The sequence below is a fragment of the Trachurus japonicus genome, chromosome 15 (assembly GCF_045865225.1).
Source record: "Trachurus japonicus isolate A0001 chromosome 15, Traja_1.0".
Lineage (NCBI taxonomy): Eukaryota > Metazoa > Chordata > Actinopteri > Carangiformes > Carangidae > Trachurus > Trachurus japonicus.
The window spans coordinates 371,900-396,290 of record NC_140921.1 but is presented as its reverse complement, the minus strand read 5'-3'; the positions used below and the strand labels follow the sequence as shown (position 1 = coordinate 396,290).

Genomic DNA, 24,391 nt, shown 5'->3' with positions numbered 1-24,391 from the left:
ACAAGGGTGATGGTAACAGCGATAGAGAGACTTTATTGTCATTGTACGGTTGCCAGGACGACGACATTAAAAGAAGCTTTAACACATAAAAACAAGCTGTGGAGTTTTCTGTGGGAAAACAGAGACACAGGAAGTGATGTCACAGGTGGGTTGTGACGTCATGTGATGTGATGATGACATCACAGGAGGACGTGGTCCATAAGCTCCGCCCCCTCCAGGTCCGGGGACACGACGCCGGTCCCGTGCTGGTCCAACAGGACGGACAGGACGGCGTCACGCAGGTCGGCCCGTCCTCGCTCGCAGCACCGAGACGCCACCGACACCCAGACGTCCAATGAGACGCCGTCGCCCAGGACGACGGCCCGCAGCTCGCCTGAGGGGTCAGAGGTCAGAGGTCAGAGGTCAGAGGTCACATCAGCTCTCAAGCATTCACTTACGCTGTGACATCACAAACACTGTGACATCACAAACACTGTGTGTAGCCACAAGTTTCCGAACGTCATCTATGGTCAAAACTGGCTTCCGGTTTGGTGGAATTGTACGTTTACGTTTCCATGGTTTTCAGGCGTTGTCATAGTTGCGGTAAACGCATGGATCTATTAACGCTGGCTTTTAACACAGATGTCAATTTGTGTGATATCCACTGTTAAAAGCTGCTGTGATGATCCATGCGTTTTACAGATTTTCATTGGGGAAAAAAAAAAAAAAAAATCCATGCATTTACCGCGGCTACTGAAACCATGGAAACGTAAACATAACATTCCAAAACCGACAAAACAGGCTACGTTTTTGACGTTCGGAAAAAGGTGGATAGGACGAATCTCCTTGTTGTTTCCAACTACTTCCTGGTAGAAAACCAGCATTCGAACAATAGTGACAGACGAGAGTTTCACTATATTTATCTACTTTTTCATGTCACTATATCACCGTTTAGACTAATCTGATGTTTGTAAAGTTTATAAAACCAATGATTGGACAAACATTACTATTTCTGTGTGCACGTTTTTGCAATTAGTCATGGTTATCATAGATTAGCCGGGCTAACGGTTAGCTACCTGTTTAACTTTAATAACTCAGTGACTCAATAAACGCTCCATGAAAAAATATTTTCTCCAGCGGATATCTGAGTTCCAACATGACTGAGCTAACTGGAGTAGTTTCATGTCGTGTCCCACAACGGGAGGGTTTTAACAGCTGACGTCCTGCTGGTAGCTTAGCTACCGCCGTTAGCTTAGCTACCGCCGTTAGTTTAGCTACCGTTAGCTGTCCCTGTCGCAAAAATTTTTTTCCTGCTATGGCCAGGCAAAGACCCGCCTTACTAGGCCTCTGATTGGCTTATCACGATGCCCTCGACTCTGACGGTTAGGTTTAGGCAAAGACGGTTGGTTTAGGCGTGTGAAGGGAGTGGTTAAGGTAAGGGCTGAGCCACTGATGCTTTCTAGACACTGTGATTCCCCCAAACTGAATAAATACAACACATAGCAACACAAAACACACACACAGAAATAGTAATGTTTCTTCAATCATTTCAGATTTGTCTAAACAGTGATAGGGCCTGAAAAATATGATATATAGCTAAACTCTCGTTGGTTACTATTGATCTCATTCACATTACAGCTGGTTTTCTACCCGGAAGTAGAATGTAAACAACAAGGTGATTCGGTCTATAGATATCTACAGGTAGAAGCTGCATTGGGGCTGGTCAGGAATGTCTCTTAGATATCTACAGGTAGAAGCTGCATTGGGGCTGGTCAGGAACGTCTCTTAGATATCTACAGGTAGAAGCTGCATTGGGGCTGGTCAGGAACGTCTCTTAGATATCTACAGGTAGAAGCTGCGTTGGGGCTGGTCAGGAACGTCTCTTAGATATCTACAGGTAGAAGCTGCATTGGGGCTGGTCAGGAACGTCTCTTAGATATCTACAGGTAGAAGCTGCGTTGGGGCTGGTCAGGAACGTCTCTTAGATATCTACAGGTAGAAGCTGCATTGGGGCTGGTCAGGAACGTCTCTTAGATATCTACAGGTAGAAGCTGCATTGGGGCTGGTCAGGAACGTCTCATAGATATCTACAGGTAGAAGCTGCATTGGGGCTGGTCAGGAACGTCTCTTAGATATCTACAGGTAGAAGCTGCATTGGGGCTGGTCAGGAATGTCTCTTAGATATCTACAGGTAGAAGCTGCATTGGGGCTGGTCAGGAACGTCTCATAGATATCTACAGGTAGAAGCTGCGTTGGGGCTGGTCAGGAACGTCTCTTAGATATCTACAGGTAGAAGCTGCGTTGGGGCTGGTCAGGAATGTCTCTTAGATATCTACAGGTAGAAGCTGCATTGGGGCTGGTCAGGAACGTCTCTTAGATATCTACAGGTAGAAGCTGCATTGGGGCTGGTCAGGAATGTCTCTTAGATATCTACAGGTAGAAGCTGCATTGGGGCTGGTCAGGAACGTCTCTTGGCTCCATCTTGAGGAGTTCTTCCTCCTGAGCAGCATCAACAGTCAGACCTTCAGACCGTCTGACAGCTGGGAATCTGGTGAAATGCAGAACTTTTGTGCCGCGTACGGATGTTCCCATGAAAGAAACACCAAAACCAAGAGACATGGAAGAACTTTTCTCCAGTAATAAGTTGTTTTATATTATAGAACTGTTCTGAACTTGTTGAATGTGATGTAGGTGAGTTATCTGACATAAATGAAACTAACGTAACGTAAATAACAAACTATTAATATATTAACTACCAGTATATGCACTAAATGTAACACATATCCCACCCTATGCCCGTATGTGTAGGCTATAGGCTTATCAGCTGTTTCCCCCGGCTGTGAGTTTGTGGTTGCCATGGTGATGAGGCTACCTATATAATTGTGCTAGGCCATATTAAATCAGTTTCATGGCACTGACATTAACCCTATAACTGCTAAGGTGAGTTATGTAGCTGAGTTGTAGTATTTCTATGAAAACACAGGGCTTCAGTGATAGACCTCTACTGCCTCTGGAGATACAGGAAGTAGAAGTTAAACAAGATGGCGGCGGCGGTGACAATCCGTTCCAACGGGCAGCAGCGTCAGAGGAGGCAGCTACATGTATAGACCGAATCTCCTTGTTGTTTACATTCTACTTCCGGGTAGAAAACATTACTATTTCTGTGTGTGTGTTTTGTGTTGTTGTATTTATTCAGTTTGGGGGAATCACAGTGTCTAGAAAGCATCAGTGGCTCAGCTGACAGGGACAGCTAACGGTAGCTAAGCTAACGGTAGCTAAGCTAACAGCAGGACGTCAGCTGTTAAAACCCTCCTGTCACTACCCGATTTGCGACGCTACCCGATCTGTGACAAAACTGGTCTGCGCATGCGCAGACCGGCCGCCATCTTGGACCGCTGCCTACGGCAACTCCACTTGGACAAACTTCATTTGGGCGCTGCCCGATTTGCGTACATGCTTAAAGTTCTGTGAAATTAAAATACGGTACTGTGAAAATGATTAAAAAATAAAATAAAATAAAATAAAAACCGCGGAGGTCCGTCATAAGACAGCCGCGGCAGACTCGTTTATTCAGTGAGTGTTGTGGTAGTTGTGATTGTTTGTGGTTGTCATGGTGATGAGGCCGGCGAGAAAAGAGGACAGTAAACATTAAAAGTCGCCTGTGTTCCTGTTTTCTGAGCATCAAGATCCAGACCACCACAACCAACCCTCAGTTTACATTACTAATAAAGTATTTAAAAAAATAAATAAAAAGATAAACCGTCTCTGGCGACGCACACAGGGCAGTGATCCTAAGTCAATTCAACTAAGTTTGTCCAAGTGGAGTTGCCGTACGTGGCTGTCACAGATCGGGTAGCGTCGCAGATCGGGTAGCGACACCTCCCGTTGTGGGACACGACATGAAACTACTCCAGTTAGCTCAGTCATGTTGGAACTCAGATATCCGCTGGAGAAAATATTTTTTCATGGAGCGTTTATTGAGTCACTGAGTTATTAAAGTTAAACAGGTAGCTAACCGTTAGCCCGGCTAATCTATGATAACCATGACTAATTACAAACATGTGCACACAGAAATAGTAATGTTTGTCCAATCATTGGTTTTATAAACTTTACAAACATCAGATTAGTCTAAACGGTGATATAGTGGCATGAAAAATGAGATAAATATAGAGAAACTCTGGTCCGTCACTATTGTTCTCATGCTGGTTTTCTACCAGGAAGTAGTTGGAAACAACAAGGAGATATATCTATATATTATATATATCTGTCTGTATCTATGCACTTTGTGGCCGTGATGCCTCTGACCTCGGTGTGTGAGGTCGTCCAGCAGCGCCGTGGCCAGCTCCCAGCGCTGGTGGTGGGCCAGCAGCGTGGAACAGGCCACGCCCACTGACAGCACCACGCCCTGGCCCCGCCCCCGATGAGCCTGGCCCCGCCCCCGATGATGAGTCATCAGCTGGAGGAGAGACAGGCTGGGCGAGCGACACAGGACCCACAGACCGTCCTCTGTGGGGGGAGAGGGGGGAGTCAAATGTAACTTTATTTAAACAGAAACCAAACACGATGACAGAAACTTCAAAGGCAAAAAAACAGCTCCGTGTGAAGCCACTTATGACCTCATACCTCCTACTTAGTACATAGTACCTCCTACCTCCTACCTGGTACTTCCTACCTCCTACTTAGTACCTAGTACCTCCTACCTAGTACCTAGTACCTCCTGTCTAGTACCTCCTACCTGGTACTTCCTACCTCCTACTTAGTACATAGTACCTCCTACCTCCTACCTGGTACTTCCTACCTCCTACTTAGTACCTAGTACCTCCTACCTAGTACCTAGTACCTCCTACCTAGTACCTGGTACCTCCTGTCTAGTACCTCCTACCTAGTAGGGCTGTCACTTTTTATTCGACATTGGAATATTCGTTCGAACGTGGGGTGAAAAGTCCGTATTGGAGCGGTAATGAGCTGCTGGATATGTCGGCTGCAGCAAAGATTCTCTATTGACCGTCTGTGGCTGCAGCCCAGTGGCCGCATAGCGCCGCCCAACGTCCATGTGGATGTGGAAGGGCCGCGAAGAGCCGAGAAGAGCCGAGAAGAGCAGAGAAGAGCCGAGAAGAGCAGAGAAGAGCCGCGAAGAGCCGCGAAGAGCAGAGAAGAGCCGCGAAGAGCAGAGAAGAGCCGAGAAGAGCAGAGAAGAGCAGAGAAGAGCCGAGAAGAGCCGAGAAGAGCCGAGAAGAGCAGAGAAGAGCCGAGAAGAGCCGAGAAGAGCAGAGAAGAGCCGCGAAGAGCAGAGAAGAGCCGCGAAGAGCAGAGAAGAGCCGCGAAGAGCAGAGAAGAGCAGAGAAGAGCCGCGAAGAGCAGAGAAGAGCCGAGAAGAGCAGAGAAGAGCCGAGAAGAGCAGAGAAGAGCAGAGAAGAGCAGAGAAGAGCCGAGAAGAGCAGAGAAGAGCCGCGAAGAGCCGAGAAGAGCAGAGAAGAGCAGAGAAGAGCAGAGAAGAGCAGAGAAGAGCCGAGAAGAGCAGAGAAGAGCCGAGAAGAGCCGAGAAGCGGAGGCAGTTTACTTTCTGTGCCCATATTAACCGCTGGTGTGGTGTCGTGGCGTGCAGCTCCGCGGCCGGCTCGCGCCCTGCAGCGTCTGGTCTATTTTGTGCGAGAGCCGCGAGCGATCGCGTCAAGCTGGGCAGGAAGTCAAACATGAAACAACGAGAGAATCCGGTCAATTTTCAAAATAAAACACCGCGGCTGTGTGTGCTGCGGCGGAGGAGGCGGCGGCGGCGCGGGGGGGGTTGGGGGTGGGTGGGAGATAATATTCGAATATATCCGACCGAATTACGGGTCATTCAATATTCGTTCGAACCTCATTTTTCTAAAAACTGACAGCCCTACTACCTAGTAGCTCCTACCTAGTACCAACCCCAGCTGAGTAGAGTAGAGACAAGACTCACACACACACACACACACACACACACACACACACACACAGACCTGTGGTGAAGTCGTGCTGCTTCATGAACTCGGCGGCGTCGTGCTCGCGGCCGCTGCTGCACATGCTCAGTGCAGACTTCCTGTGGTGGCCGGCGGCCTGGTAGACGGCGGCCGCCAGCGCCAGACACAAGGGGGCGGGGCCTCGGGAGGCGGGGCCTAAGGAGGCGGGGCCTGGGCCTCGGGAGGCGGGGCCTGGGCCTCGGGAGGCGGGGCCCAGGGGGGCGGGGCCTGGGCCTCGGGGGGCGGGGCCTGGGTGAGTCTGAGCGTGCTCAGTGAGGACGTCGCCCAGACGTTCGCTGCAGCTGAGTCTGAGGAGAGAGGAGGTTCCCACTTTGTGTTTCAGTTAAAAAAACAATCATTGGTTATAGGACGAATCACCTTGTTGTTTCCAACTACTTCCTGGTAGAAAACCAGCATGAGAACAATAGTGACGGACGAGAGTTTCTCTATATTTATCTCATTTTTCATGTCACTATATCACCGTTTAGACTAATCTGATGTTTGTAAAGTTTATAAAACCAATGATTGGACAAACATTACTATTTCTGTGTGCACATTTTTGTAATTAGTCATAGTTATCAGAGATTAGCCGGGCTAACGGTTAGCTACCTGTTTAACTTTAATAACTCAGTGACTCAATAAACGCTCCATGAAAAAATATTTTCTCCAGCGGATATCTGAGTTCCAACATGACTGAGCTAACTGGAGTAGTTTCATGTGGTGTCCCACAACGGGAGGGTTTTAACAGCTGACGTCCTGCTGTTAGCTTAGCTACCACTGTTAGCTTCTGGATAGAAGTCAGAGGTTATGTGATCTATGCAAAGACAGCCAGGTTGGTGATGAATTTCATGTTTTGTTTGAATGCAAGAACACATGTATTGTATAAATAAGATAAAAATACCTCCCTAAATACTATGTTCGTCGCCCATCTATGTTTAAACTCATTTAGTTATTACAGTCTGATAAAACTAAAGTTATTTATAAGCTAGGTGCTTTTCTGAAACGTGTTCTTCCTCTGTTTTTGTTCTTCCTCAGTTTCTGCTCTGTCCTGAAGATGGATGTATAGCCCCACTGCCTCTTGCTGTGTCTGAGTATTTATATTGTTTTATTGGGGGGGGGGGGGGGGGGGGGGTGTTGATGGATGGATCAGCTGATTACTTGTTCTGAGCGACAGCGTGGACGAGGAGCGGCCAGGCGCCGCGCTGCAGAGCCGAGGCCACGCCCTCGACGGACAGAGACGCCGACAGCTTCACGCCGGGCGGAGCCGAGACCAGCAGAGCCCTGAAGAACAGGAGGGGAGGGGGGGGGCAGCGGTGGGGGGGGGGCCTGCATGGCTGAGAGACAGAGAGAGATGTTGTTGTCATGGATACAACACCCACAAAGACATGTAGCCTGTAACCATGTACTGTGCTGTTTGTCTATTAATGTCACGTTATTCACTGCAAACTAAATGTACAGGTTACAGATGAAGTTACCTTTGACCCTTTGACCTTGTCTTACGCTGCCTTCATGTGCTATGGTGATTATGGTAAATACCAAAAGACGAGGTGAAAAGTGCACATGAACACCCTCTCATGTGGTATTCTCCACTGGGCAACTCGTAGAATGTTTTGATGCCCGAGCTGCCGAGATGAGAATAACCTTTGACCTTTTCAACATGGCGGCGAGCAACGCAAGATTGGTTAATGGTAAGCAAGGCAAGCCTTTAGAAAACACTTAGCAGCTATTCACTTTATGTATGCCTGCATGTACAGTAAAAAACTCTTTTAAAAAGCCAAACAGCCAGTGCTACATCTCCATGAATATTAATATTTACCGTTTGAGTTTTGATAATTCATCTTCTTGCTGAAAGAGATGAACTAGGCAATCCAAGATTGTTTTACTCAAGTAACAAGTCTGAAACCAGAGCTTTAAGATCTGTCTCAAGTGGAGATTGTAATATTCCTAAGCGTAGCTCTGCCTTTGCTCAATCTGCCTTTTCTTTTAAATCTGTCAAATCATGGAACAATCTTCCAACTAATCTGAAACTCTGTACAGACTTCAATGTTTTCTCCCGGGAAGTCAAACAATGGATCCTAAGAAATCAGTCATGTCAGCATTAATCATTAATCATGAGCCTAAATTATTTTTAACCTTGGCAAAGTGTGAAGTATTTTAATAACTCTATGTTTCTTTCTGATATGAAATATGTCCTGAGTGTTTGTGATGTGTGAGAGGGTGTATATGCACATGTGTATAGATGTTTAACGCTGTGTAAACTGATAATTCTTACCTTTCTATTGTTCTTATTCACCTGCCCAGGGATGACGGATGGAAAGTAGCTAGTGAGATAAATCCGCTACAAGGCATCTCTTCTCGTTTCAAGACTAACGTTATTTTGTACCTTGTCCCTGATACAAATAAACGTATTAAACTAAAACTAAACTAAACGAATCTGTGTGTCCACCATCTTTATTTTCTCTGTACAACATCAAAAGCACATGAACACAACGCACTGGGGCGGCAGTGGCCCAGGTGGTAGAGCGGCTCGTCCAATGATCAGAGGGTTGGCGGTTCGAATCCCGCTCTGTCCCGGTTGCTGCCGTAGTGTCCTTGGGCAAGACACCTTCCCCACCTTGCTCCTGATGGGTCGTGGTTCGCGCCTTGCATGGCAGCTTCCGCCATCAGTGTGTGAATGTGATGTATGATATATACTGTAAAGCGCTTTGGGTATCGTTTCCGATGGAAAAGCGCTATATAAAATACAGACCATTTTACCATTTACCAGGTCACAAGTGGAAAATACCATCTGTACCATAGCACATGAAGGCAGCATTAGTCTAGTTGTGTGAAGACTAGAAAAGGAAACATTTACTCCCACTCTGGTTCCACAGCAGGAAGAACCGAGGTCCAGAACCGTGTCTGTCTGAAAGCAGTGTGTGTGTGTGTGTGTGTGTGTCAGTACGTTTACATGACACTTGAAAAAACCAAATTATTGCCTTAATCCGACTATAACTGAATGTATGTAATACAGGGTGTATGGTTGGCTCTATGTTAATTAATCATCTTATGTATGCTGACGATTTAGTAATTTTTTGCCCATATAGTGCTGGCTTACAACAGTTATTGAAAATATGTTCACAATACGGCCTCGACTTTGACATCAAATACAATGCAACTAAGAGCAACATTATTATTGTCAGAGGTAAAGGTGACAGGAAATTAGTTTTCCCTGAATTCTTTTTATCTGGTTCTGTTCTTAAAGAATGTAATGAAGTGAAATATCTTGGTCATCATATTGTAAACGATATGTCTGATGATAGAGACATAAACAGACAGTGTCGGAGGCTTTACTTGCAGGCCAACATGCTTGCACGGAAGTTCAGTATGTGTACTAGTAATGTCAAGGTAGCGTTATTTAGAGCATACTGTACTCCCCTGTATACTGCACACTTGTGGAGCGTTTACAGTAAAAAAAAACATGCAGAGACTAAATGTGGCCTACAACGATGGCATGAGGATGCTTTTAAAGCTTCCTCGGTGGTGCAGTGCCAGTGAGATGTTTGTTAATGTTGGAGTGCCAAACTGCTCTGCTGTAATACGCAATCTTATGTATAAATTTATGTGCAGGTTATCAGCCTCTAGAAATGATATCATTTTGTTTCTGTGTGATGGTGAGAAGAGCTCATTAAGGTTCTCCTCAAGACTGTGGAGCCACTGGCGCTCTAGTCTGTATGTGAGGGCTGATGTCTGTCCCTCTGGGACCATATCTGGTTGATATTGATGGCTATGTCTGTGATCGATGTTTGTTTTACATTAACTGTTGCCATGTTTTTATTGTCTGTCTTTTATGTATTTTTAGTCCCTATGGACCTCTGATTGTGTCCTTAATAAAGTCTTATTATTATTATTATAACTGGATAACTGAAGTGCAGGTAAACACCTTAGTCCGACTGAAATCAGAGTTGAGAACTCCGATTAAGACCCAGATAATGTGATTGGAATTAGATTTTGGAGCAGAGAAGCCGCCCGAACCCGGCAAAGTAAAGAAAAAAAAAACAACGTCAGCGCAGATTCAATGCATTTCACACATACACAGCGCAACCAGCCAGATTGTTTTATTAGAGAGAGAGAGAGAGAGAGAGAGAGAGAGAGAGAGAGAGATGAAAAAAGGAAGCTCGTATCCTGTTCTCAGAGTGAATCCGGCCCAGACTGATGCGTCTGGTTGGGAACAGCAGTTGAGAATTTATTATTAAGCTACAAAGTTGTTTATATTCAGTTTTTTACGAGGTGACAGAAACGTCAACAGGACAGGGGGGGGGGTATTAACCTGCTGAAACAACAGGTGATGCCGCATGAGGGGGCGATGGACCCGTCAGTTATTCAGTTTTCTCAGTTGCATGTAAATTGAGACAAGGACAGAAGTCCGACTTGACGCCAAAATCGAATTTTGAGCCGAGCTGGATGAAGCTCTGCATGTAAACGTACTGAGTGTGTGTGAGTGTGAGTGTGTGTGTGTGTGTGTGTGTGTGTGTGTGTGAGTGTGTGTGTGTGTGTGTGTGTGTGTGTGTACCTGTGAACAGCCTCATGGTGCTGCTGCTCCTCAGAACTCCTCCTGGGCTCCTGGCTGCAGCGACAGCAGCTGCTTCAAACTGAGACGAGTCACACAGCAAACACAACCTGGGGGGGGTCGATTAATCATCCATCATCTATCATCCATCAATCATCCAATCACTAATTGGCTGACCGTGTCACCCAAGAGGGAGGATCGACTACAGGCAGGCGTAGCTCAGTCGGCCATATTGGAACGGGCAACTGTCTCTGACTCTTCTGCAGTTCCAGTAGATGATCCAGTCATCTGACCTAAAACAACTATTCATAACTCTGTGAAAAGTAAATCAGTACTTTAACTATTTGCATAATGTCACTATAATGTTACTTTTATTTAAAAAACTACATGATTAAAATGATCCGTGATTTTAAGTAGCTGCATCATAACTGCATAGACCAGGGTTTATACAGGAATCTTGAAGTTCATTTGAAAACCTTTTTAAGACTTTTTCAAGACCATATCAATATCTTTTAATACCTCACCGCCACTTCAAGCTGTAACCATTTACATCAGTGACACTTTTAACTTAAAGGGACAACCAGGAGTTTCTATTTGGTTATAAAAAGTCTGATATTAATGTGGATGAATCTCCGTTACCACTTGTTAATGGTCCATTTTAGATAAATCTATGGTTTTGTCTCTATGGTTATTTTGTTATTATTAGTGGTGGTGGAAATGCTGGGCGAGCCGACCAGCGTTTCTTTACTTTCGGTTTCGTGGCGAGTCATGAGAATAACGCCGCCGTATGAATCTCCGTTTATGGTGGGAACTACGACGGTATGTGATCGTCTTCCAACCTCTGACTTTAATTCTTGATGAATGAAAACATGAGTCTGTCTTGACCCGGTCAAAGAATTTCACGGCGCGGAGGCTCATAAATGTAGTGTGGAAACACTTCACTTTAACAAAACTCCTGGTTGTCCCTTTAACAGTTTTAGTTTGTGATAAAGATTATAGACAACAGAATTCAAAATAGGCTGGGATAATAAATCATAGGCAAAGATTATCCAAAAAAAAAAAAATTGCTCCACTCTCAAAAAACAAAAACAACAATCACGACAGTCATGACATGTGCCTGCTCGTTTGATTTTGTTTCTAGTAGCTCTGTAGCCGATATCTGAGTACTCGAGTACTCGCTCAACTTGGGTGGCATCCGAGTGCCGTTACACTACTCGGATTCCTTCAGAATTTAAGACTTTATGAAGTTGTGAAAAGACTTTTTAATACTTTTTAAAGGTCTTCATTTTCCCAAAATTGATTTATCACATTTTAATACTTTTCAAGACCCCACGGATACCCTGATAGACGTTCATAAAGAATCAAACCGTTTGGAAATGGGACAAAAACTGAGCAAGTTGCCGCTGTGTGTACTGGCTACACCGTGTCATTGGGCAGCAGCAGCAGGTGAGTGAGTCATCTAGGCTTCTTATATAGATCTATGGTATGGTATATATATCACCTGTCCAGGTAATCTGTCAGAGGCTCCGCCCCCTCGACCCCGGTTGGCTCCTCCTCCTCCTCCTCCTCCTCCTCAGCCTCGTCGTCCACTACAGGACCGACAGGAAGTGACATCATCAGTGACCTAACGGGTGAAACACCTGGAGCAGCCGTCGGTGTCGGTATTGATGATCGATCGGTGATCAGGTCTCACCTCTGTTCTGTCGCAGCTTCTCCAGACAGGAAGTGACCAGCTGCTGCAGAGGCCCCTCCCCCTCCCCCTCCCCCTCCCACCTGGACAGCTGCTCACACACACACCTGAGTCCACTGAACCTGAGGAACAAAACATTACAAACATTACATTACATTACATTATATTATATTATATTATATCATTGTATTACATTACATTTAGAGCTGTCATAGTTAACGCGTTAATTGCGATGCGATTAATTAAAAAAATAACGCGTTAATTCCTTTAATCGCAGTCCAATTTTTCCTGAACTGGAGTGTGGGACCTCCAGTCCATAATCGCCATTAGAAAAATTAATCATTTGACATCCCTAATTACATTACATTATATTATATTATATTACATTACATTACATTATATTATATTACATTATATTAGCCTATATTACATTACATTATATTATATTATATTACATTACATTACATTATATTACATTACATTACATTATATTATAACAGTATATCATATCATTGTATTATATTACATTACATTACATTATATTATCATTATATTATATTACATTACATTATATCAGCCTATATTACATTACATTATGAGACATTACATACTATAATATCTCTGGTCTCTCATTCTATTATATTATATCATATCATTGTATTATATTACATTATATTATATTATATTATATTAGTCTATATTACATTACATTATATTAGCCTATATTACATTACATTACATTATGAGACATTACATACTATAATATCTGGTCTCTCACCGGCCTCTGAGCCTCTGGTTTTCTTCCTCCACTTCGTTTCTCAGCGTCGCCATCGTCTGCAGCTCGGCCTTGACCTCTGACCTCTGACCTCTGACACAGAGCAGAGCGCTTCTCTGGACCTGGAGCTGCTGCCGGCGCCGGTCCAGAACCTCTGGGTCCAGAACCTCAGAGTCCAGAACCTCAGGGTCCAGAACCTCAGGGTCCAGAACCTCTGGGTCCAGAACCTCTGGGTCCAGAACCTCAGTGGACCTCACACCTGGGACCTGCAGCTGCTCTTCAACTCCAGATGTTTCCCTCTGGACCTCAGAGATCCTGAAACACAGAGACCATCAGAACCAGGACCAGGACCAGAACCAGGACCAGGACCAGGACCAGGACCAGGACCAGGACCAGGACCAGGGACCAGGACTAGGACCAGGACCAGGATCAGGACCAGAACCAGGACCAGGACCAGAGACCAGGACCGGGACCAGGACCTGGACCTGGACCGGGACCAGGACCAGGACCAGGACCAGAGACCAGGACCAGGACCAGGACCAGGACCAGGACCAGGACCAGGGACCTGGACCGGGACCGGTGTAGGTACCAGATCGGCTCGGGGTCCTGCACTTGCAGATGACGTCGCGCATCATGTCACAAATCGTGATCGGTTGAAGCTCGGAAAAGTTGGAGGAAACTATGGAAACACAAAATGTTTGTAGTACTGCTGAACAGTGTTTAATAAAGTTAGAAAGATTTGGCTTGTGGCTAGCACGAAGCTAACACTACACACACACACACACACACACACACACACACACACCTTGGAGCCCGTACTACCCTTGTTCTTTGTGTATAATCATTTATGTGTGTGTGTCTGTGTTAGTGTTAGCTCCGTGTTAGCACTATAGTCTACTTGCCAGCCCATAGGGCCCCATTGTGAACCCGGAAATGTTGAGTACCCCAAAGTTTTATGTTAGAAATAGATAGTATGGGTCCCCAGTATTCAGAAACTGCCGGATGCTAACTTATATATATTGGGCAATTAGCACAATTGACATAATTAGCATAAATTACCATAGTTTCCTATATGGGCAATATTTCAGCAAAATTGACTTGGCTGATCTGGGCAATATTGGAGTGGTTTTAGGGGTTATTGATGATGCTGAATCCATTTCTGACATTTTCAAAATTCAAAATGGCTGTCTAAACCGGTAGTGACCAGATTTTAACCGCCAGTGGGCCGATTTTGATGGATTTCAATCTGGTCCCTTCCGGTTTAGACAGCCATTTTGAATTTTGAAAATGTCAGAAATGGATTCAGCATCATCAATAACCCCTAAAACCACTCCAATATTGCCCAGATCAGCCAAGTCAATTTTGCTGAAATATTGCCCATATAGGAAACTATGCTAATTTATGCTAATTATGTCAATTGTGCTAATTGCCCAATATATATAAGTTAGCATCCGACAGTTTCTGAATACTGGGGACCCATACTATATACTTCTAACATAAAACATTGGGGTACTCAACATTTCCGGGTACTCATTTTTGGCAAGTAGACTACTAGCCCACACACACATAAATGAATACACAAAGAACAAGGGTAGTACGGTGTGTGTGTGTGTGTGTGTGTGTGTGTGTGTGTGTGTGTGTGTAGCGTTAGCTTCGTGCTAGCTACGAGCCAAATCTTTCTAACTTTATTAAACATTGTTCAGCAGTACTACCAGGGTTAATACAGGAATCTTGAAGTTAATTTTAAAACCTTTTTAAGACTTTTTCAAGACCTTCTCAATATTTTTCAACACCTCACCACCACTTCAAGCTGTAACATTTACATCAGTGACACTTTTAACGTGACAACAGTTTTAGTTTGTGATAAAGACTCTAGACCACTATGATACAACAGAATTCAAAATAGGCTGGGATAATAAATCAAAGGCAAAGTTTATCAAAAAACAAAACAAAAAAACATTGCTCCACTCAAAAAACAAAAACAACAATCTTCTTTTCTTTTTTATGCACCGGTTCATCTTTGGCTTTTAATAAAATTAATAAATTCACACACTTTTACAATATTTTTTAGGACTCAAACTCTGTGACAGCTAATTCAGACAAAAAATGACTTCAAAATTTAAGACTTTATAAAGTCGTGAAAAGACTTTTTAATACTTTTTAAGGGTCTTAATTTTCCCAAAATGTATTTATCACCTTTTAATACTTTTCAAGACCCCGCGGATACCCTGACTACAAACATTTTGTGTTTCCATGGTTTCCTCCAACTTTCCGAGCTTCAATTGATCACGATTTGTGACATGATGCACGACGTCATCTGCAAGTGCAGGACCCCGGGCCGATCTGGTACCTACACCGGGACAAACCCCTCCCAGCTCGGCTCACCTGTCTCTCAGCTGATTGGCTCGTCTCTGGCAGGTCATCAGTGACGTGGGATGTGATGTCATCAGTGATGTCATCTCCTCCTCGTCCTCCCTCCTCCTCAGCTCCCTGATGACGTCGTCGTACTCGGCCTTGATGGCCAGCAGCAGCCGCCGGTAGTCTGTGGCTCGGCCAATCACCTGCCGTGAGGAGAAACAAACCAGCATCAGATGAAGGGTTCAGGTCTCAGCTTTAAAGGGATACGCCAACAATTTTTTTTTCGTGTCTTGCCTCACTCCCAAGTCCATGACCAGCAGATAGACACCATCCTTTCCACTGTGCGTGCAGTAACCATGGAGATAGAGCCGTATCGCCGTAATTAGCTTAGCTCAAACACTGGAAGTGTATGGGTAGTGTTAGCCTGCCTCCACCTGAAGTCGCTAATTAGCTTAGCTCAAACACTGGAAGTGTATGGGTAGTGTTAGCCTGCCTCCGACCTAAAGTCACTAATTAGCTTAGCTCAAACACTGGAAGTGTATGGGTAGTGTTAGCCTGCCTCCACCTAAAGTCGCTAATTAGCTTAGCTCAAACGCTGGAAGTGCATCAGTGTTAGCCTGCCTCCAACTAAAGTCACTAATTAGCTTAGCTCAAACACTGGAAGTGTATAGGTAGTGTTAGCCTGCCTCCACCTAAAGTCGCTAATTAGCTTAGCTCAAACGCTGGAAGTGTATGGGTAGTGTTAGCCTGCCTCCGACCTAAAGTCGCTAATTAGCTTAGCTCAAACGCTGGAAGTGTATAGGTAGTGTTAGCCTGCCTCCACCTAAAGTCGCTAATTAGCTTAGCTCAAACGCTGGAAGTGTATCAGTGTTAGCCTGCCTCCAACTAAAGTCACTAATTAGCTTAGCTCAAACACTGGAAGTGTATAGGTAGTGTTAGCCTGCCTCCACCTAAAGTCGCTAATTAGCTTAGCTCAAACACTGGAAGTGTATGGGTAGTGTTAGCCTGCCTCCACCTACAGTCGCTAATTAGCTTAGCTCAAACACTGGAAGTGTATGGGTAGTGTTAGCCTGCCTCCACCTAAAGTCGCTAATTAGCTTAGCTCAAACACTGGAAGTGTATGGGTAGTGTTAGCCTACCTCCACCTAAAGTAGCTAATTAGCTTAGCTCAAACACTGGAAGTGTATGGGTAGTGTTAGCCTGCCTCCACCTAAAGTCATCAGAGAAACTCTTCAGCAACTCTAAAGGGAAACCGGCGGGCCGATCTTCGTCTCAGAGCTGACAAAACTCTCCGGTAAGGCATCTTGAGCGGTCAAATGCCGCTAACGGGACCAGATCGGTCAAAACGGAGGGTTCAAGCAAAGACGCTTTATTTTGGTTCAAGCTAGCTACATCGAGGGTAGGTTAGCTTCCTATTTCAAAGTAAAAGCACAAATTCTATCGTCATGGTTTTCTGTATGTAAAGGGCAACAGGTGTTTTATTTTGTGAAAGTAACCGGAAGTGCGTTGGTCACAACGGCTAGCTTGAGTAGCGCCGTACAAAATTGTAAACAGCTGGTATTTAGACAAATTAACGACACACTGCTGATCTAAACGGCTACTTTCTCACCTAAAAATGTTTGAAATGTTGATAAAGTGATATATTTACAGAGTTTAGAGCTAAAATGAAATCAGCTTCTGACTGCTGATTTCAGCTCGAGTAGGAGGCAGGCTAACACTACCCATACACTTCCAGTGTTTGAGCTAAGCTAATTAGCGACTTTAGGTGGAGACAGGCTAACACTACCTATACACTTCCAGCGTTTGAGCTAAGCTAATTACGGCGATACGGCTCTATCTCCCTTGTTACTGCACACACAGTAGAAAGGATGGTGTCTATCTGCTGGTCATGGACTCGGGAGTGAGGCAAGACACTAAAAAAAAAAAGTTGGCGTATCCCTTTAATGCAACTCTGGAGGAAATGAATGTTGAGAAGTTTATTGAAACGATGCCACAGTGAATGTGTCGTAGTCAAAGATAAAGATGGTGCAACTAAAACAATATTAGAGTGATGATGCACTGTTTGTATTTTTGTAAACCAATAATAAAGTTGATGAAAACAAATGAATAAATAAAACAATATTATAGTGTGAGACTGTTTTTGGGGCAGGCAGTGTTTGATATCACACAGTTAACATCTCATCAAAGACAAAAAAGACTTTCAGATTCCATTATAAACTGGAAGTAAAACACATTTCCTATTATATATATCTATTAAAAACACGTTTAATGAAGAGAGTGAGTTTCATGTGTTTTAACAGTAGAGGTGTGTGTGTGTGTGTGTGTGTGTGTGTGTGTGTGTGTGTGTGTGTGTGTGTGTGTGTGTGTGTGTGTGTGTGTGTGTGTGTGTGCTCCTCACCTTGTTGAACGCGGACCGGTAGACCAGGTACCGGAGCTCGTCACCTGCTCCTCCTCCGGGACTCGAACCCGCCGACATTTAGTAGTTTTTTGTTTTGTTTTTTATGACAAACTTCAATCAGAGTTCGTCCTACACTACAGCAGTCGCGTTTCCATGGTTACCACAAAAACATCCGGTGTAAAACTTGATATTATTATTACGGGGTTTTTTAATGTATTTCTTGTAACATAAAATTTAAATCAACATTATCATGGACACAGAAGATTAAAAAATGAGTTAAAAACATTAGTAATATAGAAGTGAAGCGTGTTTGTGGTCAGGCGCCGCTGGGGCCGCCCGCCCCTGCAGTCGCGGGCAGAAAACCCCGTGTCTGCAGCGGAAAGACCTCTTCTCATGCTCCGCCATTAGGAGTGTAGCTGCGGTAAGAAGCTCCGCGCTTTCACCTTCAATTTAACTCCTTATTCTGATTAAAATGAGACTTTTCTGCTCCGGTTTCACTCTAACTTTGATTAAAATCATTATTCTGATTAAAATGTGACTTTTTTTCTGCTCTGGTTTCTTGACAAACAGCTTTTAAAGCTCGGTGTTTCTCTCTCTCTGTGTGTCTAGGTGGGTTAAACGCCAGGATGCAGATCTTCGTCAAAACCCTCACGGGTAAAACCATCACCCTCGAGGTGAGTGAAGCTCGGAATCGGACTGGAAACACCGAGCCAGAGCTGGTTTTAGACGGTTTCAGCTGCTGTAACTTAGTCATGGGGGGTTTGAGATTAGGGTCTGTGGTTCCTGTCGGCGCTGTAACGTTAGCACCGAAGCTAGAAGCTAGGCGGCTAGAAGCTAAGAGCTAGGCGGCTAGGCTGTAAACACGTGTCGCTGTCCGGGGCTCTGGAGCTCTGAGCCGGTGTGAGGTGCTGCTCTTCCCCGGGGCTCTGGAGCTCTGAGCCGGGACTGACTGTGGTTTATTTTTTATTTTTTTTTAACTTTCTTTTTAATTTTTGATTTACATTGACAGCAAGACAAGCTCATCAGGAAAATAACACAAACTTACAGCCTTCCGCTGTCACAAAGAACAACATACAACACAAAATAATACTACATAATACAAATACAGGAAGGAAAAACAAAAAGTGTGTGTGTGTGGGGGGGGTGTTATCTTAATTTACACCAACACTTATTATTGATGGCCACTCGCATCCAAAAAACACACTCAGGGGGGTCCACTCTTTAACACATTCATCTACGGTCCCTTGCACCACATGAGATAGTCTTTCATAAGGAACAATTGATAACAGTTTGTGTGGTTTGTCTCCGCAGGTTGAACCTTCAGACACTATCGAAAATGTGAAGGCCAAGATCCAGGATAAAGAGGGTGAGTGCTACTGAATCGATTGATTGATTATCTTGTGGTTATTGATGGGGTGGTTTTGTCTGTAACGCGGATGTCAAAGTTCAGTAACGTAGAGAGTCCAATGTAACGGAGTAAACTCACTGTCACCATGGTTACATCATGTTATTGATCAGGGATGTGATCAGCTGATGACGTCAGTGATCAGGTTTATACATTGATGATCCAAAGTGTTTATTGTCATGTTTCTGCACAGTAGAAACATGTTTCCATGACAATTACATTTTTTTGTCCACATGAAAAGTGTAAACAGGTTTTAAAACTAAATGGACAACGAAGGTGAGACACTACAGGTGACTAGGGGAAAGATTTAAACTAACAGGTATCACCATGAAACTTCCCAAGTTTATCACTCGCATTAAGACAAATAGTTTTTTGTATTACAAGTTTTGCCAAATTTTATGTTTAAATACGTAAAATGAGGCAAAATCTGATGAAATATGCACTAATTTTCATATATTTCCAGAACAGAAATCTGACCAATGGATAAAGCCACTTTGTTTTATTTAGTTGACATATTAGAGTCTTTAGTTTTTCCAGAGGAGGATTGTGGATATCTCTTTTTATCACTCTGTAAATGAGAAAATACTGTCACCAGCCCTAAAACATCTAATGTCTCCATGTTTTTAGTAATAAAACGTTGTATAAATGAGGCTGTGAATGATATATCAACAATCCCCTCTGTAAAAACCTTCAGAATATAGAAAAGGATCAAAGTGGAAGGTTTGGTGTCTGGAAGTGCTGCTGAAGTGGAGATTTCTAGAGAGGAGTCTGAGTCTGAAAAACTCTTTCTGATAAAACGGCCTTTAAAGACTTGGACTGTAAAATTACACAGATTGTTACTGTCAATCCTACTTTTATGATTTGTTGTTGATACAAAGGAAATGACATCATTGTTCAGGAGAGAGAGAGCTTTACAATGACACCTGACATGACACGGCTCAGACTAACTCCTGACATAACATGGCTCAGACTAACTCCTGACATGACACGGCTCAGACTAACTCCTGACATGACACGGCTCAGACTAACTCCTGACATGACACGGCTCAGACTAACTCCTGACATGACACGGCTCAGACTAACTCCTGGTGAGTTTAGGAGAAATCTACAGATGAAATGAAGTTAAATAAAAACCTTAACCCTCTATGGTAGCTGCACTATGATGCCAGTGGGGAAAAATGTTTGGAGTGTTTTTATGTCTCAAAATAGACTAAATAAACATCATCTAAAGACATTTTTAAAGATTATTTATTTTTGGAAGTTTTTGGGATTTTTAGCCTGTAGCAACATTGTACCATTACGGTTCATCATCTACTGTATTAGAAACACCGACCAGTCTCTGTAGACTTTACCCTTCACTGGCCTCATCCTCATCTTCCTCATCATCATCATAACAGCCTGATGTTTACTTTACTGCATCCAAAATCACATTTATTAAGGATAAACAACTAAATTATGATGAATTATGTGTTTTTGAACATTATATTTACACCTAAACACACACTACCATAGTCTCATAATGTAATATTGATTCCATAATGGTTCACTGTCGCCTCAAGGCAACGCTGCAATTTTCTATAATGGTACGTTGTTGCTTTGGGGCAACAGGTGCATTTTAACAAGTTTCCATTATTTAATAAGTAAATAAATTGCATGGAACTATTAAAAATTAAACTTTACTAATCTATTAGTGTAAATATATTTTTTTTCCAGATGAAAAAGGGCCAGGAAGTTACTGTATGTTTTCAGACCGTTTTAGTGGAGCAAAATGGCAAACCTGTTTCCTTTGAAAAAGTCTGTAAAAAAGGGTTTCAGTGGCTTCTTGAAAGTCATGTGATAAATTAAAGCATTGTTATTGGTTCTCTAAGGTCTCCTCTCTTTTTTAAAGTATTACAGCATTAAATGATGAACTGTGGAGATGTGACAGGACAAAAAGTGGTGGCAACATGGTACCATAGAGGGTTAATGTGGATTTTCTACTGTTTGTTTTGACTTTTCTTAAAGAAGACATGTTAAGGAAGAAAAACATCCCAGAATCTCAAAATTGACCAGTGTATGAAACAACAGTGTTTCTGCCTGTTGGTGTCTCGCCTTAAATAATAATAATAAAAAACAAACGATAAAGTAAAAGTACAAACTAAAGCTGAACACAGATGGAGGAAACGGTTGTAAACAATGATGATCACATGTTCTGACCGTTGCTATGGAAACCGGAGCTTCACCTGGGCTGTCTGACAGCACTTCCCCCTCTTCGCTACACGGTGACGTCGTCATAGCGACTCTCTGGTCAAATGAAAAACACTTTCAGACTCGACTCCGCCGCTCAAGTTAATCCAGGGTATCCGCAGGGTCTTGAAAAGTATTAAAAGGTGATGAATCAAATTTGGGAAAATTAAGACCCTTAAAAAGTATTAAAAAGTCTTTTTAATACTTTTTAAGTCTAACATTTTGAGGGTATTTTTTCTGAAGTAGCTGTCCAAGAGTTTGAGTCCTAAAAAACACTCTAAAAGTGTGTGAATTTATTCATTTTATTAAAAACCAAAGATGAACCGGTACATAAAGAAGATTGTTTTTGTTTTTTGAGAGTGGAGCTTTTTGATAAACTTTGCCTTTGATTTATTATCTCAGCCTATTTTGAATTCTGTTGTATCATAGTGGTCTAGAGTCTTTATCACAAACTAAAGCTGTTATTAAGTTAAAAGTGTCACTGATGTAAATGGTCACAGCTTGAAGTGGCGGTGAGGTGTTGAAAAATATTGAGAAGGTCTTGAAAAAGTCTTAAAAAGGTTTTAGAATTAACTTCAAGATTCCTGTATATAGCCTGTAATTACGTTATTACCTCGTTAACGGCGATCCGTGAGCGCAGTGCATGATGGGATGTCGTTGTGTCCTTGTGTCTGTGCAGGAATCCCTCCCGACCAGCAGAGGTTGATCTTCGCCGGGAAGCAGCTGGAGGACGGACGCACGCTGTCCGACTACAACATCCAGAAGGTGAGAACCTAGAGTCAGTGATGTCATAATGATGTCATAGTGATGTCATGGCGGTGATCTGACCTGTGACCCCGTGGGCCCCCGTCAGGAGTCGACCCTGCACCTGGTGCTGAGGCTGCGTGGTGGCGCCAAGAAGAGGAAGAAGAAGTCCTACACCACGCCCAAGAAGAACAAGCACAAGAGGAAGAAGGTCAAGCTGGCCGTGCTCAAGTACTACAAGGTACCAAAGGCCCGCTGGCGTCACACATTATTATTATTATTGTTATTATTATTATTACTGACTATTGATTAGAGCCGCTGACGTCACACATTATTATTATTATTATTATTATTATTATTATTATTATTATTATTATTACTACTACTACTACTACTACTGACTATTGATTAGACCAGTGGTTCTCAACGGGGGGTCCAGGGCCTCGAGAGGGTTGAAGGGGGTCCCCAACTTTTAGTGGAATTTTACCACTTTTTTCTAGAAGTTTTTTGATAAATTTTTCTCTTTTAATCATTTATTTTTCCCCTTAATTAAATAATTCAGAGACATTTTTAACCACTTTTTCTAGAATTTTTTTAAACTTTTTTTTTTTTAGAAATTTTACCACTTTTTTTTCTAAACTTAAAGTTTTTAAAGACATTTTTACCTTTTTTTTCCCCCTTAAAAAATAATTTAAAGAAATTTTTACCTTTTTTTTCTAGAATTTTTAAAACTTATTTTTGAGAAATTTTACCACTTTTCTCTAGAAAATGTTAAACTTTTTTTACTAGAATTTTTTAATATATATTTTTTCAGTATTTCTACCACTTGTTCCAGAAATGTTTAAATGTTTTTAGAGAAACTGTACCACTTTTTCCAGAAATTTCTCTGTAATATTTCCAAAAATTCACGCCATTGGCCCTAATTTAATTTGAACGTCGTACATTGACTAAAAATATAAAACACTCTTCAATCTCAGAACAAATATTTGTGTATTTCTGGTGTTTGCTTCGGTCCGTGGTCTGATGTGTGTTAATTTCTTTTCCTCGATGTAAAAACCTCTGAATCGCTGGATTAGATGGTCAGAGCTGTTGATTCTCTTCCTTCACCTCCTGATCGTCTCTTTCTTTCTCTCTGTCCATCAGGTGGACGAGAACGGTAAAATCCACCGGCTGAGGCGCGAGTGCCCGGCCGACGAGTGCGGCGCCGGCGTCTTCATGGCGAGTCACTTCGACCGCCACTACTGCGGGAAGTGTTGTCTGACCTACTGCTTCAACAAGCCCGAGGACAAGTAGACCCCAGGATGGAGTGATGATGACAAATAAAGACGGAAATGTTTGACATAAACTCGACTGTTGTTTGATTCATAACGTCCATGTTAATAAAGTTTTAGTCGTTTGACTTTGAAACAGTTTAATTTAGTTTAAAAAACAGCTTGAAATGAAGATTTAGAGGAAATGAGTCGCTCTTCTAGATGAATTAATAACCTCCGCACATGAAAACTAGGGCGGGGAATCTTTTACTATCTCAACATTAGATTCAAAACGATTAGATTCCTAATGATTTCTGCTTCAGTCTGTCGGTGTGAAAGGATCCTCATGATCTACTCAAGTCTGCTTTACGAGACAGAATGACAAGTGTCTTTTTCACATTTATTGAGTTTTAAACATTTATCCATGCTGAGATGGAATCGTTGAAACTGTTGCATAAAAGCAATATCATATATTGCTTTAACAAAATGAAAAGTGCCTCTTTATTAAAACAATAGTGCAGTTAAACATCATGCTGCCTTTTAAATTCTAAGGAAACAGGCCGACAGCAGCAGATTGGTTTCATTTTTTTATTTTTTAAAATCGATTTTGGGACATTTTATATCGATTCTGAATCGTGAGAATCGCGATCCTTATGTGAATCAGTTCTTTTGGCACAGCCCTAATAAAACCTACTGATAGTTTACAAACAAGTCAGGGTTAGGACTCACTTCTCCTCCGATGGGTTTTATTTCTGTTCATGTAGATTCAAACTGAGACGTCAGAACTAAGAAGGAACTCATGGGGTTATGTAGTAAACAGTTTTATATAGAGATTTATTTCTCAGACTTTAGATGCAGTCTCAGCTTGATGAGGTTTCTGTTTCCAACAGTTTGACCTTTGACCTTCACTCCGCTCCGACTCACTGAACCGTCTCAGCTGCTTTAGACGAGACAGTTTTATCTGTTTAGCTCGTTTTTACAAACTCTAAACTCTCAGATCATTTATAAAAACAGTTTTCCACAGATCACTGGC

The 24,391-nt window shown here is 42.9% G+C and overlaps 3 protein-coding genes across 3 annotated transcripts in view; 2 read left to right on the top strand and 1 right to left on the bottom strand.

Moving 5' to 3' along the window:
* Positions 1-179: 179 nt before the first annotated feature.
* Positions 180-17,811, bottom strand: LOC146972900 (clathrin heavy chain linker domain-containing protein 1-like). Its single transcript, XM_085799104.1, has 11 exons — positions 17,734-17,811; positions 15,363-15,538; positions 12,981-13,292; positions 12,206-12,324; positions 12,014-12,101; positions 10,516-10,622; positions 8,031-8,038; positions 7,122-7,297; positions 5,964-6,271; positions 4,285-4,485; positions 180-373 (listed from the first exon to the last, which is right to left on the bottom strand). Exons 1-11 carry the CDS (start codon positions 17,809-17,811, stop codon positions 180-182), a joined length of 1,767 nt encoding a protein of 588 aa, XP_085655230.1.
* The window catches only part of yipf3 (Yip1 domain family, member 3), a 302,848-nt gene continuing 291,997 nt past the window's right edge, over positions 13,541-24,391 (top strand). The window contains exon 1 of the mRNA XM_085799140.1: positions 13,541-13,556. The gene's annotated coding sequence lies outside the window, so the exon portion shown is untranslated. The remainder of the gene's footprint in view (positions 13,557-24,391) is intronic.
* On the top strand, positions 18,070-23,453 carry rps27a (ribosomal protein S27a). Its single transcript, XM_085799126.1, has 6 exons — positions 18,070-18,154; positions 18,343-18,407; positions 19,045-19,099; positions 22,044-22,129; positions 22,218-22,349; positions 23,252-23,453. Exons 2-6 carry the CDS (start codon positions 18,360-18,362, stop codon positions 23,399-23,401), a joined length of 471 nt encoding a protein of 156 aa, XP_085655252.1. The 5' UTR covers positions 18,070-18,154; positions 18,343-18,359; the 3' UTR covers positions 23,402-23,453.

Excerpts from the sequence above, each read along its gene's own strand:
- LOC146972900 (XM_085799104.1), bottom strand. The coding sequence starts at position 17,811 with ATGTCGGCGGGTTCGAGTCCCGGAGGAGGAGCAGGTGACGAGCTCCGG. Across the intron at positions 15,539-17,733 it reads ACCGGTCCGCGTTCAACAAG|GTGATTGGCCGAGCCACAGA; the intron begins GTGAGGAGCACA and ends TCCTCACGGCAG. Across the intron at positions 374-4,284 it reads GGACGACCTCACACACCGAG|GCGAGCTGCGGGCCGTCGTC; the intron begins GTCAGAGGCATC and ends CTGACCCCTCAG.
- rps27a (XM_085799126.1), top strand. The coding sequence starts at position 18,360 with ATGCAGATCTTCGTCAAAACCCTCACGGGTAAAACCATCACCCTCGAG. Across the intron at positions 18,408-19,044 it reads GTAAAACCATCACCCTCGAG|GTTGAACCTTCAGACACTAT; the intron begins GTGAGTGAAGCT and ends TTGTCTCCGCAG. Across the intron at positions 22,350-23,251 it reads CCGTGCTCAAGTACTACAAG|GTGGACGAGAACGGTAAAAT; the intron begins GTACCAAAGGCC and ends TCTGTCCATCAG.